Source organism: Oncorhynchus tshawytscha, linkage group LG03, assembly GCF_018296145.1.
Source record: "Oncorhynchus tshawytscha isolate Ot180627B linkage group LG03, Otsh_v2.0, whole genome shotgun sequence".
Lineage (NCBI taxonomy): Eukaryota > Metazoa > Chordata > Actinopteri > Salmoniformes > Salmonidae > Oncorhynchus > Oncorhynchus tshawytscha.
Window position 1 is genome coordinate 8,288,981 of NC_056431.1, and position 15,105 is coordinate 8,304,085.

The following is a 15,105-nucleotide window of genomic DNA, read 5'->3' on the forward strand; positions in this document are numbered from 1 at the left end:
CCATCTGAGTCTTATGATATACTGTACCATCACCACTTCCTTTCCTCGAGTCTTATGATCTATTTATACATTAACAAGCCCTGTAGTCCTATCTGAAAAATCTCAGAACCACCACAGGGTCACTAACACATGGTTGTGTGTGTGTGTGTGTGTGTGTGTGTGTGTGTGTGTGTGTGTGTGTGTGTGTGTATGCTTCTGTGTACCTGAGACGGTGAGATTGACGCTGGCCTTGGCGGTGAGCCCAAGCACAGAGGGCACTGCACCCACACAGGAGTACTCGCCAGCTTCAGCGAATGTCACCGACTTCAGAGACAAGACACCAGTCTGGGACAGCACCGTGGAGCCCTGTTGAACACACACAGGTATGAGGTTAGGGGACAGTTGGACACACACACTCAAATTCTTTATCTCTTGTTCTTCCATGCCCTCCCTGGGTTCTCACAAAAACTCAGTCCTGCACAGTACAACCACATTCCTTAACCAGTAACAAGTTCACAACAGGGAGAGATGGACTGGTAGTAACACAGGGAGGAAGCAGGGACAGGTGGACTGGTAGAAACACAGGGAGGAAGCAGGGAGAGGTGGACTGGTAGTAACACAGGGAGGAAGCAGGGAGAGGTGGACTGGTAGTAACACAGGGAGGAAGCAGGGAGAGGTGGACTGGTAGTAACACAGGGAGAGGTGGACTGGTAGTAACACAGGGAGGAAGCAGAGAGAGGTGGACTGGTAGTAAAACAGGGAGGAAGCAGGGAGAGGTGGACTGGTAGTAACACAGGGAGGAAGCAGAGAGAGGTGGACTGGTAGTAACACAGGGAGGAAGCAGGGAGAGGTGGACTGGTAGTAACACAGGGAGGAAGCAGGGAGAGGTGGACTGGTAGTAACACAGGGAGAGGTGGACTGGTAGTAACACAGGAAGGAAGCAGGGAGAGGTGGACTGGTAGTAACACAGGGAGGAAGCAGGGAGAGGTGGACTGGTAGTAACACAGGGAGGAAACAGGGAGAGGTGGACTGGTAGTAACACAGGGAGGAAGCAGGGAGAGGTGGACTGGTAGTAACACAGGGAGAGGTAGACTGGTAGTAACACAGGAAGGAAGCAGAGAGAGGTGGACTGGTAGTAACACAGGGAGAGGTAGACTGGTAGTAACACAGGGAGAGGTGGACTGGTAGTAACACAGGGAGGAAGCAGAGAGAGGTGGACTGGTAGTAACACAGGGAGGAAGCAGGGAGAGGTGGACTGGTAGTAACACAGGGAGAGGTAGACTGGTAGTAACACAGGGAGGAAGCAGAGAGAGGTGGACTGGTAGTAACACAGGGAGGAAGCAGGGAGAGGTGGACTGGTAGTAAAACAGGGAGGAAGCAGGGAGAGGTGGACTGGTAGTAAAACAGGAAGGAAGCAGGGAGAGGTGGACTGGTAGTAACACAGGGAGAGGTGGACTGGTAGTAACACAGGGAGAGGTGAACTGGTAGTAACACAGGGAGGAAGCAGAGAGAGTTGGACTGGTAGTACACAGGAAGGAAGCAGGGAGAGGTGGACTGGTAGTAACACAGGGAGGAAGCAGAGAGAGGTGGACTGGTAGTAACACAGTGAGGAAGCAGGGAAAGGTGGACTGGTAGTAACACAGGGAGGAAGCAGGGAGAGGTGGACTGGTAGTAACACAGGGAGAGGTGGACTGGTAGTAACACAGGGAGGAAGCAGAGAGAGGTGGACTGGTAGTAACACAGGGAGGAAGCAGGGAGAGGTGGACTGGTAGTAGGTGGACAGTAACAGGGAGGAAGCAGAGAGAGGTGGACTGGTAGTAACACAGGGAGGAAGCAGGGAGAGGTGGACTGGTAGTAACACAGGAGGAAGCAGGGACAGGTGGACTGGTAGTAACACAGGGAGAGGTGGACTGGTAGTATCACAGAAAGGAAGCAGAGAGAGGTGGACTGGTAGTAACACAGGGAGGAAGCAGGGAGAGGTGGACTGGTAGTAACACAGGGAGGAAGCAGAGAGAGGTGGACTGGTAGTAACACAGGGAGGAAGCAGGGAGAGGTGGACTGGTAGTAACACAGGGAGAGGTAGACTGGTAGTAACACAGGGAGGAAGCAGAGAGAGGTGGACTGGTAGTAACACAGGGAGGAAGCAGGGAGAGGTGGACTGGTAGTAAAACAGGGAGGAAGCAGGGAGAGGTGGACTGGTAGTAAAACAGGAAGGAAGCAGGGAGAGGTGGACTGGTAGTACCACAGGGAGGAAGCAGGGAGAGATGGACTGGTAGTAAAACAGGGAGGAAGCAGGGAGAGGTGGACTGGTAGTAAAACAGGAAGGAAGCAGGGAGAGGTGGACTGGTAGTAACACAGGGAGAGGTGGACTGGTAGTAACACAGGGAGAGGTGAACTGGTAGTAACACAGGGAGGAAGCAGAGAGAGGTGGACTGGTAGTAACACAGGAAGGAAGCAGGGAGAGGTGGTCTGGTAGTAACACAGGGAGGAAGCAGGGAGAGGTGGACTGGTAGTAACACAGGGAGGAAGCAGGGAGAGGTGGACTGGTAGTAACACAGGGAGGAAGCAGGGAGAGGTGGACTGGTAGTAACACAGGGAGAGGTAGACTGGTAGTAATGCAGGGAGGAAGCAGAGAGAGGTGGACTGGTAGTAAAACAGGGAGGAAGAAGGGAGAGTTGGACTGGTAGTAAAACAGGAAGGAAGCAGGGAGAGGTGGACTGGTAGTAACACAGGGAGGAAGAAGGGAGAGGTGGACTGGTAGTAACACAGGGAGGAAGCAGGGAGAGGTGGACTGGTAGTAACACAGGGAGGAAGCAGAGAGAGGTGGACTTGTAGTAAAACAGGAAGGAAGCAGGGAGAGGTGGACTGGTAGTAACACAGGAAGGAAGCAGGGAGAGGTGGACTGGTAGTAACACAGGGAGGAAGCAGAGAGAGGTGGACTGGTAGTAACACAGGGAGGAAGCAGGGAGAGGTGGACTGGTAGTAACACAGGGAGAGGTAGACTGGTAGTAACACAGGGAGGAAGCAGAGAGAGGTGGACTGGTAGTAACACAGGGAGGAAGCAGGGAGAGGTGGACTGGTAGTAAAACAGGGAGGAAGCAGGGAGAGGTGGACTGGTAGTAAAACAGGAAGGAAGCAGGGAGAGGTGGACTGGTAGTACCACAGGGAGGAAGCAGGGAGAGATGGACTGGTAGTAAAACAGGGAGGAAGCAGGGAGAGGTGGACTGGTAGTAAAACAGGAAGGAAGCAGGGAGAGGTGGACTGGTAGTAACACAGGGAGAGGTGGACTGGTAGTAACACAGGGAGAGGTGAACTGGTAGTAACACAGGGAGGAAGCAGAGAGAGGTGGACTGGTAGTAACACAGGAAGGAAGCAGGGAGAGGTGGTCTGGTAGTAACACAGGGAGGAAGCAGGGAGAGGTGGACTGGTAGTAACACAGGGAGGAAGCAGGGAGAGGTGGACTGGTAGTAACACAGGGAGGAAGCAGGAGAGGTGGACTGGTAGTAACACAGGGAGAGGTAGACTGGTAGTAATGCAGGGAGGAAGCAGAGAGAGGTGGACTGGTAGTAAAACAGGGAGGAAGAAGGGAGAGTTGGACTGGTAGTAAAACAGGAAGGAAGCAGGGAGAGGTGGACTGGTAGTAACACAGGGAGGAAGCAGGGAGAGGTGGACTGGTAGTAACACAGGGAGGAAGCAGGGAGAGGTGGACTGGTAGTAACACAGGGAGGAAGCAGAGAGAGAGGTGGACTTGTAGTAAAACAGGAAGGAAGCAGGGAGAGGTGGACTGGTAGTAACACAGGAAGGAAGCAGGGAGAGGTGGACTGGTAGTAACACAGGGAGGAAGCAGAGAGAGGTGGACTGGTAGTAACACAGGGAGGAAGCAGGGAGAGGTGGACTGGTAGTAACACAGGGAGAGGTAGACTGGTAGTAACACAGGGAGGAAGCAGAGAGAGGTGGACTGGTAGTAACACAGGGAGGAAGCAGGGAGAGGTGGACTGGTAGTAAAACAGGGAGGAAGCAGGGAGAGATGGACTGGTAGTAAAACAGGAAGGAAGCAGGGAGAGGTGGACTGGTAGTACCACAGGGAGGAAGCAGGGAGAGGTGGACTGGTAGTAAAACAGGGAGGAAGCAGGGAGAGGTGGACTGGTAGTAAAACAGGAAGGAAGCAGGGAGAGGTGGACTGGTAGTAACACAGGGAGAGGTGGACTGGTAGTAACACAAGGAGAGGTGAACTGGTAGTAACACAGGGAGGAAGCAGAGAGAGGTGGACTGGTAGTAACACAGGAAGGAAGCAGGGAGGGGAGAGGTGGACTGGTAGTAACACAGGGAGGAAGCAGGGAGAGGTGGACTGGTAGTAACACAGGGAGAGGTGGACTGGTAGTAATGCAGGGAGGAGGAAGCAGAGAGAGGTGGACTGGTAGTAAAACAGGCAGGAAGCAGGGAGAGTTGGACTGGTAGTAAAACAGGAAGGAAGCAGGGAGAGGTGGACTGGTAGTAACACAGGAGGAAGCAGGGAGAGGTGGACTGGTAGTAACACAGGGAGGAAGCAGGGAGAGGTGGACTGGTAGTAACACAGGGAGGAAGCAGAGAGAGGTGGACTTGTAGTAAAACAGGAAGGAAGCAGGGAGAGGTGGACTGGTAGTAAACAGGAAGGAAGCAGGGAGAGGTGGACTGGTAGTAACACAGGGAGGAAGCAGAGAGAGGTGGACTGGTAGTAACACAGTGAGGAAGCAGGGAGAGGTGTGGACTGGTAGTAACACAGGGAGGAAGCAGAGAGAGGTGGACTGGTAGTAAAACAGGGAGAGGTGGACTTGTAGTAAAAATGGAAGGAAGCAGGGAGAGGTGGACTGGTAGTAACACAGGAGGAAGCAGGGAGAGGTGGACTGGTAGTAACACAGGGAGGAAGCAGGGAGAGGTGGACTGGTAGTAACACAGGGAGGAAGCAGGGAGAGGTGGACTGGTAGTAACACAGGAGGAAGCAGGGAGAGGTGGACTGGTAGTAACACAGGAGGAAGCAGGGAGAGGTGGACTGGTAGTAACACAGGGAGAGGTGGACTGGTAGTAACACAGGAAGGAAGCAGAGAGAGGTGGACTGGTAGTAACACAGGGAGGAAGCAGGGAGAGGTGGACTGGTAGTAACACAGGAGGAAGCAGGAGAGGTGGACTGGGTAGTAACACAGGGAGGAAGCAGGGAGAGGTGGACTGGTAGTAACACAGGGAGAGGTAGACTGGTAGTAACACAGGGAGGAAGCAGAGAGAGGTGGACTGGTAGTAACACAGGGAGGAAGCAGGAGAGGTGGACTGGTAGTAAAACAGGGAGGAAGCAGGGAGAGGTGGACTGGTAGTAAAACAGGAAGGAAGCAGGGAGAGGTGGACTGGTAGTAACACAGGGAGGAAGCAGGGGAGGTGGACTGGTAGTAACACAGGGAGGAAGCAGGGAGAGGTGGACTGGTAGTAACACAGGGAGGAAGCAGAGAGAGGTGGACTTGTAGTAAAACAGGAAGGAAGCAGGGAGAGGTGGACTGGTAGTAACACAGGAAGGAAGCAGGGAGAGGTGGACTGGTAGTAACACAGGGAGGAAGCAGAGAGAGGTGGACTGGTAGTAACACAGGGAGGAAGCAGGGAGAGGTGGACTGGTAGTAACACAGGGAGAGGTAGACTGGTAGTAACACAGGGAGGAAGCAGAGAGAGGTGGACTGGTAGTAACACAGGGAGGAAGCAGGGAGAGGTGGACTGGTAGTAAAACAGGGAGGAAGCAGGGAGAGGTGGACTGGTAGTAAAACAGGAAGGAAGCAGGGAGAGGTGGACTGGTAGTACCACAGGGAGGAAGCAGGGAGAGATGGACTGGTAGTAAAACAGGGAGGAAGCAGGGAGAGGTGGACTGGTAGTAAAACAGGAAGGAAGCAGGGAGAGGTGGACTGGTAGTAACACAGGGAGAGGTGGACTGGTAGGGGAGGTGTGAACTGGTAGTAACACAGGAGGAAGCAGAGAGAGGTGGACTGGTAGTAACACAGGAAGGAAGCAGGGAGAGGTGGACTGGTAGTAACACAGGGAGGAAGCAGGGAGAGGTGGACTGGTAGTAACACAGGGAGGAAGCAGGGAGAGGTGGACTGGTAGTAACACAGGGAGGAAGCAGGGAGAGGTGGACTGGTAGTAACACAGGGAGAGGTAGACTGGTAGTAATGCAGGGAGGAAGCAGAGAGAGGTGGACTGGTAGTAAAACAGGGAGGAAGAAGGGAGAGTTGGACTGGTAGTAAAACAGGAAGGAAGCAGGGAGAGGTGGACTGGTAGTAACACAGGGAGGAAGCAGGGAGAGGTGGACTGGTAGTAACACAGGGAGGAAGCAGGGAGAGGTGGACTGGTAGTAACACAGGGAGGAAGCAGAGAGAGGTGGACTTGTAGTAAAACAGGAAGGAAGCAGGGAGAGGTGGACTGGTAGTAACACAGGAAGGAAGCAGGGAGAGGTGGACTGGTAGTAACACAGGGAGGAAGCAGAGAGAGGTGGACTGGTAGTAACACAGGAGGAAGCAGGGAGAGGTGGACTGGTAGTAACACAGGGAGAGGTAGACTGGTAGTAACACAGGGAGGAAGCAGAGAGAGGTGGACTGGTAGTAACACAGGGAGGAAGCAGGGAGAGGTGGACTGGTAGTAAAACAGGGAGGAAGCAGGGAGAGATGGACTGGTAGTAAAACAGGAAGGAAGCAGGGAGAGGTGGACTGGTAGTACCACAGGGAGGAAGCAGGGAGAGGTGGACTGGTAGTAAAACAGGGAGGAAGCAGGGAGAGGTGGACTGGTAGTAAAACAGGAAGGAAGCAGGGAGAGGTGGACTGGTAGTAACACAGGGAGAGGTGGACTGGTAGTAACACAAGGAGAGGTGAACTGGTAGTAACACAGGGAGGAAGCAGAGAGAGGTGGACTGGTAGTAACACAGGAAGGAAGCAGGGAGAGGTGGACTGGTAGTAACACAGGGAGGAAGCAGGGAGAGGTGGACTGGTAGTAACACAGGGAGGAGAGGTGGACTGGTAGTAATGCAGGGAGGAAGCAGAGAGAGGTGGACTGGTAGTAAAACAGGCAGGAAGCAGGGAGAGTTGGACTGGTAGTAAAACAGGAAGGAAGCAGGGAGAGGTGGACTGGTAGTAACACAGGGAGGAAGCAGGGAGAGGTGGACTGGTAGTAACACAGGGAGGAAGCAGGGAGAGGTGGACTGGTAGTAACACAGGGAGGAAGCAGAGAGAGGTGGACTTGTAGTAAAACAGGAAGGAAGCAGGGAGAGGTGGACTGGTAGTAACACAGGAAGGAAGCAGGGAGAGGTGGACTGGTAGTAACACAGGGAGGAAGCAGAGAGAGGTGGACTGGTAGTAACACAGGAGGAAGCAGGGAGAGGTGGACTGATAGTAACACAGGGAGGAAGCAGGAGAGGTGGACTGGTAGTAAAACAGGGAGAGGTGGACTTGTAGTAAAAATGGAAGGAAGCAGGGAGAGGTGGACTGGTAGTAACACAGGGAGGAAGCAGGGAGAGGTGGACTGGTAGAAACACAGGGAGGAAGCAGGGAGAGGTGGACTGGTAGTAACACAGGGAGGAAGCAGGGAGAGGTGGACTGGTAGTAACACAGGGAGGAAGCAGGGAGAGGTGGACTGGTAGTAACACAGGGAGGAAGCAGGGAGAGGTGGACTGGTAGTAACACAGGGAGAGGTGGACTGGTAGTAACACAGGAAGGAAGCAGAGAGAGGTGGACTGGTAGTAACACAGGGAGGAAGCAGGGAGAGGTGGACTGGTAGTAACACAGGGAGGAAGCAGAGAGAGGTGGACTGGTAGTAACACAGGGAGGAAGCAGGGAGAGTTGGACTGGTAGTAACACAGGGAGAGGTAGACTGGTAGTAACACAGGGAGGAAGCAGAGAGAGGTGGACTGGTAGTAACACAGGGAGGAAGCAGGGAGAGGTGGACTGGTAGTAAAACAGGGAGGAAGCAGGGAGAGGTGGACTGGTAGTAAAACAGGAAGGAAGCAGGGAGAGGTGGACTGGTAGTAACACAGGGAGGAAGCAGGGAGAGGTGGACTGGTAGTAAAACAGGGAGGAAGCAGGGAGAGGTGGACTGGTAGTAAAACAGGAAGGAAGCAGGGAGAGGTGGACTGGTAGTAACACAGGGAGAGGTGGACTGGTAGTAACACAGGGAGAGGTGACTGGTAGTAACACAGGGAGGAAGCAGAGAGAGGTGGACTGGTAGTAACACAGGAAGGAAGCAGGGAGAGGTGGACTGGTAGTAACACAGGGAGGAAGCAGGGAGAGGTGGACTGGTAGTAACACAGGGAGGAAGCAGGGAGAGGTGGACTGGTAGTAACACAGGGAGGAAGCAGGGAGAGGTGGACTGGTAGTAAACAGGGAGAGGTGGACTGGTAGTAAGCAGGGAGGAAGCAGGGAGAGGTGGACTGGTAGTAAAACAGGGAGGAAGCAGGGAGAGGTGGACTGGTAGTAAAACAGGAAGGAAGCAGGGAGAGGTGGACTGGTAGTAACACAGGGAGGAAGCAGGGAGAGGTGGACTGGTAGTAACACAGGGAGGAAGCAGGGAGAGGTGGACTGGTAGTAACACAGGGAGGAAGCAGGGAGAGAGTAGTAAAACAGGAAGGAAGCAGGGAGAGGTGGACTGGTAGTAACACAGGAAGGAAGCAGGGAGAGGTGGACTGGTAGTAACACAGGGAGGAAGCAGAGAGAGGTGGACTGGTAGTAACACAGGGAGGAAGCAGGGAGAGGTGGACTGGTAGTAACACAGGGAGAGGGACTGGTAGTAACACAGGGAGAGGTGGACTGGTAGTAACACAGGAAGGAAGCAGGGAGAGGTGGACTGGTAGTAACACAGGGAGGAAGCAGCAGGAGAGGTGGACTGGTAGTAACACAGGGAGGAAGCAGAGAGAGGTGGACTGGTAGTAACACAGGGAGGAAGCAGGGAGAGGTGGACTGGTAGTAACACAGGAGAGGTAGACTGGTAGTAACACAGGGAGGAAGCAGGAGAGGTGGACTGGTAGTAACACAGGGAGGAAGCAGGGAGAGGTGGACTGGTAGTAAAACAGGGAGGAAGCAGGGAGAGGTGGACTGGTAGTAAAACAGGAAGGAAGCAGGGAGAGGTGGACTGGTAGTAACACAGGGAGGAAGCAGGGAGAGGTGGACTGGTAGTAACACAGGGAGGAAGCAGGGAGAGGTGGACTGGTAGTAACACAGGGAGGAAGCAGGGAGAGGTGGACTGGTAGTAACACAGGGAGGAAGCAGGGAGAGGTGGACTGGTAGTAACACAGGAGGAAGCAGGGAGAGGTGGACTGGTAGTAACACAGGGAGGAAGCAGGGAGAGGTGGACTGGTAGTAACACAGGAGGAAGCAGGAGAGGTGGACTGGTAGTAACACAGGGGAGGTGGAAGCAGGGAGAGGTGGACTGGTAGTAAACAGGGAGGAAGCAGAGAGAGGTGGACTGGTAGTAACACAGGAAGGAAGCAGGGAGAGGTGGACTGGTAGTAACACAGGGAGGAAGCAGGGAGAGGTGGACTGGTAGTAACACAGGGAGGAAGCAGGGAGAGGTGGACTGGTAGTAACACAGGGAGGAAGCAGGGAGAGGTGGACTGGTAGTAACACAGAGGTGGTAGTAATGCAGGGAGGAAGCAGAGAGGTGGACTGGTAGTAAAACAGGGAGGAAGCAGGGAGAGGTGGACTGGTAGTAAAACAGGAAGGAAGCAGGGAGAGGTGGACTGGTAGTAACACAGGGAGGAAGCAGGGAGAGGTGGACTGGTAGTAACACAGGGAGGAAGCAGGGAGAGGTGGACTGGTAGTAACACAGGGAGGAAGCAGAGAGAGGTGGACTGGTAGTAAAACAGGAAGGAAGCAGGGAGAGGTGGACTGGTAGTAACACAGGAAGGAAGCAGGGAGAGGTGGACTGGTAGTAACACAGGAGGAAGCAGAGAGAGGTGGACTGGTAGTAACACAGGGAGGAAGCAGGGAGAGGTGGACTGGTAGTAACACAGGGAGAGGTGGACTGGTAGTAACACAGGGAGGAAGCAGAGAGAGGTGGACTGGTAGTAACACAGGGAGGAAGCAGGGAGAGGTGGACTGGTAGTAAAACAGGGAGGAAGCAGGGGAGAGGTGGACTGGTAGTAAAACAGGAAGGAAGCAGGGAGAGGTGGACTGGTAGTACCACAGGGAGGAAGCAGGGAGAGGTGGACTGGTAGTAAAACAGGGAGGAAGCAGGGAGAGTTGGACTGGTAGTAAAACAGGAAGGAAGCAAGGAGAGGTGGACTGGTAGTAACACAGGGAGAGGTGGACTGGTAGTAACACAAGGAGAGGTGAACTGGTAGTAACACAGGGAGGAAGCAGAGAGAGGTGGACTGGTAGTAACACAGGAAGGAAGCAGGGAGAGGTGGACTGGTAGTAACACAGGGAGGAAGCAGGGAGAGGTGGACTGGTAGTAACACAGGGAGAGGTGGACTGGTAGTAATGCAGGGAGGAAGCAGAGAGAGGTGGACTGGTAGTAAAACAGGCAGGAAGCAGGGAGAGTTGGACTGGTAGTAAAACAGGAAGGAAGCAGGGAGAGGTGGACTGGTAGTAACACAGGGAGGAAGCAGGGAGAGGTGGACTGGTAGTAACACAGGGAGGAAGCAGGGAGAGGTGGACTGGTAGTAACACAGGGAGGAAGCAGAGAGAGGTGGACTTGTAGTAAAACAGGAAGGAAGCAGGGAGAGGTGGACTGGTAGTAACACAGGAAGGAAGCAGGGAGAGGTGGACTGGTAGTAACACAGGGAGGAAGCAGAGAGAGGTGGACTGGTAGTAACACAGTGAGGAAGCAGGGAGAGGTGGACTGATAGTAACACAGGGAGGAAGCAGAGAGAGGTGGACTGGTAGTAAAACAGGGAGAGGTGGACTTGTAGTAAAAATGGAAGGAAGCAGGGAGAGGTGGACTGGTAGTAACACAGGGAGGAAGCAGGGAGAGGTGGACTGGTAGAAACACAGGGAGGAAGCAGGGAGAGGTGGACTGGTAGTAACACAGGGAGGAAGCAGGGAGAGGTGGACTGGTAGTAACACAGGGAGGAAGCAGGGAGAGGTGGACTGGTAGTAACACAGGGAGGAAGCAGGGAGAGGTGGACTGGTAGTAACACAGGGAGAGGTGGACTGGTAGTAACACAGGAAGGAAGCAGAGAGAGGTGGACTGGTAGTAACACAGGGAGGAAGCAGGGAGAGGTGGACTGGTAGTAACACAGGAGGAAGCAGAGAGAGGTGGACTGGTAGTAACACAGGGAGGAAGCAGGAGAGGTGGACTGGTGTAGACTGGTAGTAACACAGGGAGGAAGCAGAGAGAGGTGGACTGGTAGTAACACAGGGAGGAAGCAGGGAGAGGTGGACTGGTAGTAAAACAGGGAGGAAGCAGGGAGAGGTGGACTGGTAGTAACACAGGAAGGAAGCAGGGAGAGGTGGACTGGTAGTAACACAGGGAGGAAGCAGGGAGAGGTGGACTGGTAGTAACACAGGGAGGAAGCAGGGAGAGGTGGACTGGTAGTAAAACAGGAGGAAGCAGGGAGAGGTGGACTGGTAGTAAACAGGGAGAGGTGGAGGAAGCAGGGCAGAGAGGTGGACTGGTAGTAAAACAGGGAGGAAGCAGGGAGAGGTGGACTGGTAGTAAAACAGGAAGGAAGCAGGGAGAGGTGGACTGGTAGTAACACAGGGAGGAAGCAGGAGAGGTGGACTGGTAGTAACACAGGAGGAAGCAGGGAGAGGTGGACTGGTAGTAACACAGGGAGGAAGCAGGGAGAGGTGGACTGTAGTAAAACAGGAAGGAAGCAGGGAGAGGTGGACTGGTAGTAACACAGGAAGGAAGCAGGGAGAGGTGGACTGGTAGTAACACAGGGAGGAAGCAGAGAGAGGTGGACTGGTAGTAACACAGGGAGGAAGCAGGGAGAGGTGGACTGGTATGGTAACACAGGGAGAGGTGGACTGGTAGTAACACAGGGAGGAAGCAGGAGAGGTGGACTGGTAGTAACACAGGGAGGAAGCAGGGAGAGGTGGACTGGTAGTAACACAGGGAGGAAGCAGGGAGAGGTGGACTGGTAGTAACACAGGGAGGAAGCAGGGAGAGGTGGACTGGTAGTAACACAGGGAGGAAGCAGGGAGAGGTGGACTGGTAGTAACACAGGGAGAGGTGGACTGGTAGTAATCATAGGAAGGAAGCAGAGAGAGGTGGACTGGTAGTAACACAGGGAGGAAGCAGGGAGAGGTGGACTGGTAGTAACACAGGGAGGAAGCAGAGAGAGGTGGACTGGTAGTAACACAGGGAGGAAGCAGGGAGAGGTGGACTGGTAGTAACACAGGGAGAGGTAGACTGGTAGTAACACAGGGAGGAAGCAGAGAGAGGTGGACTGGTAGTAACACAGGGAGGAAGCAGGGAGAGGTGGACTGGTAGTAAAACAGGGAGGAAGCAGGGAGAGGTGGACTGGTAGTAAAACAGGAAGGAAGCAGGGAGAGGTGGACTGGTAGTAACACAGGGAGAGGTGGACTGGTAGTAACACAGAGAGGGAGAGGTGGACTGGTAGTAACACAGGGAGGAAGCAGAGAGAGGTGGACTGGTAGTAACACAGGAAGGAAGCAGAGAGGTGGACTGGTAGTAACACAGGGAGGAAGCAAGGAGAGGTGGACTGGTAGTAACACAGGGAGGAAGCAGGGAGAGGTGGACTGGTAGTAACACAGGGAGGAAGCAGGAGAGGTGGACTGGTAGTAACACAGGGAGAGGTGGACTGGTAGTAACACAGGGAGGAAGCAGAGAGAGGTGGACTGGTAGTAAAACAGGGAGGAAGCAGGGAGAGGTGGACTGGTAGTAAAACAGGAAGGAAGCAGGGAGAGGTGGACTGGTAGTAACACAGGGAGGGCAGGGAGAGGTGGACTGGTAGTAACACAGGGAGGAAGCAGGGAGAGGTGGACTGGTAGTAACACAGGGAGGAAGCAGGGAGAGGTGGACTGGTAGTAACACAGGGAGGAAGCAGGGAGAGGTGGACTGGTAGTAAACACAGGGAGAGGTGGACTGGTAGTATCACAGGAAGGAAGCAGAGAGAGGTGGACTGGTAGTAACACAGGAGGAAGCAGGGAGAGGTGGACTGGTAGTAACACAGGGAGGAAGCAGAGAGAGGTGGACTGGTAGTAACACAGGGAGGAAGCAGGGAGAGGTGGACTGGTAGTAACACAGGGAGAGGTAGACTGGTAGTAACACAGGAGGAAGCAGAGAGAGGTGGACTGGTAGTAACACAGGAGGAAGCAGGGAGAGGTGGACTGGTAGTAAAACAGGGAGGAAGCAGGGAGAGGTGGACTGGTAGTAAAACAGGAAGGAAGCAGGGAGAGGTGGACTGGTAGTAACACAGGGAGAGGTGGACTGGTAGTAACACAGGGAGAGGTGAACTGGTAGTAACACAGGGAGGAAGCAGAGAGAGGTGGACTGGTAGTAACACAGGAAGGAAGCAGGGAGAGGTGGACTGGTAGTAACACAGGGAGGAAGCAAGGAGAGGTGGACTGGTAGTAACACAGGGAGGAAGCAGGGAGAGGTGGACTGGTAGTAACACAGGGAGGAAGCAGGGAGAGGTGGACTGGTAGTAACACAGGGAGAGGTGGACTGGTAGTAACACAGGGAGGAAGCAGAGAGAGGTGGACTGGTAGTAAAACAGGGAGGAAGCAGGGAGAGGTGGACTGGTAGTAAAACAGGAAGGAAGCAGGGAGAGGTGGACTGGTAGTAACACAGGAGGAAGCAGGGAGAGGTGGACTGGTAGTAACACAGGGAGGAAGCAGGGAGAGGTGGACTGGTAGTAACACAGGGAGGAAGCAGGGAGAGGTGGACTGGTAGTAACACAGGGAGGAAGCAGGGAGAGGTGGACTGGTAGTAACACAGGGAGGAAGCAGGGAGAGGTGGACTGGTAGTAACACAGGGAGGAAGCAGGGAGAGGTGGACTGGTAGTAACACAGGGAGGAAGCAGAGAGAGGTGGACTGGTAGTAACACAGGGAGGAAGCAGGAGAGGTGGACTGGTAGTAACACAGGGAGGAAGCAGGGAGAGGTGGACTGGTAGTAACACAGGAAGGAAGCAGAGAGAGGTGGACTGGTAGTAACACAGGGAGGAAGCAGGGAGAGGTGGACTGGTAGTAACACAGGGAGGAAGCAGAGAGAGGTGGACTGGTAGTAACACAGGGAGGAAGCAGGGAGAGGTGGACTGGTAGTAACACAGGGAGAGGTGGACTGGTAGTAACACAGGGAGGAAGCAGAGAGAGGTGGACTGGTAGTAACACAGGGAGGAAGCAGGGAGAGGTGGACTGGTAGTAACACAGGGAGGAAGCAGGGAGAGGTGGACTGGTAGTAACACAGGGAGGAAGCAGGGAGAGGTGGACTGGTAGTAACACAGGGAGGAGGTGGACTGGTAGTAACACAGGGAGGAAGCAGAGAGAGGTGGACTGGTAGTAACACAGGGAGGAAGCAGGGAGAGGTGGACTGGTAGTAAAACAGGGAGGAAGCAGGGAGAGGTGGACTGGTAGTAAAACAGGAAGGAAGCAGGGAGAGGTGGACTGGTAGTAACACAGGGAGAGGTGGACTGGTAGTAACACAGGGAGAGGTGGACTGGTAGTAACACAGGGAGGAAGCAGAGAGAGGTGGACTGGTAGTAACACAGGAAGGAAGCAGGGAGAGGTGGACTGGTAGTAACACAGGGAGGAAGCAAGGAGAGGTGGACTGGTAGTAACACAGGGAGGAAGCAGGGAGAGGTGGACTGGTAGTAACACAGGGAGGAAGCAGGGAGAGGTGGACTGGTAGTAACACAGGGAGAGGTGGACTGGTAGTAACACAGGGAGGAAGCAGAGAGAGGTGGACTGGTAGTAAAACAGGGAGGAAGCAGGGAGAGGTGGACTGGTAGTAAAACAGGAAGGAAGCAGGGAGAGGTGGACTGGTAGTAACACAGGGAGGAAGCAGGGAGAGGTGGACTGGTAGAAACACAGGGAGGAAGCAGGGAGAGATGGACTGGTAGTAACACAGGGAGGAAGCAGGGAGAGGTGGACTGGTAGTAACACAGGGAGGAAGCAGGGAGAGGTGGACTGGTAGTAACACAGGGAGGAAGCAGAGAGAGGTGG

At 54.1% G+C, this 15,105-nt stretch overlaps 1 protein-coding gene across 2 annotated transcripts in view; it reads right to left on the bottom strand.

Annotated features, from left to right (window-relative positions):
- The window catches only part of LOC121841385 (basal cell adhesion molecule-like), a 118,261-nt gene that overhangs the window by 15,109 nt on the left and 88,047 nt on the right, over positions 1–15,105 (bottom strand). For both annotated transcript variants that reach the window (XM_042309236.1, XM_042309230.1), the window contains exon 10: positions 204–345. In XM_042309236.1, the coding sequence (XP_042165170.1) occupies positions 204–345 (142 nt within the window). The remainder of the gene's footprint in view (positions 1–203; positions 346–15,105) is intronic.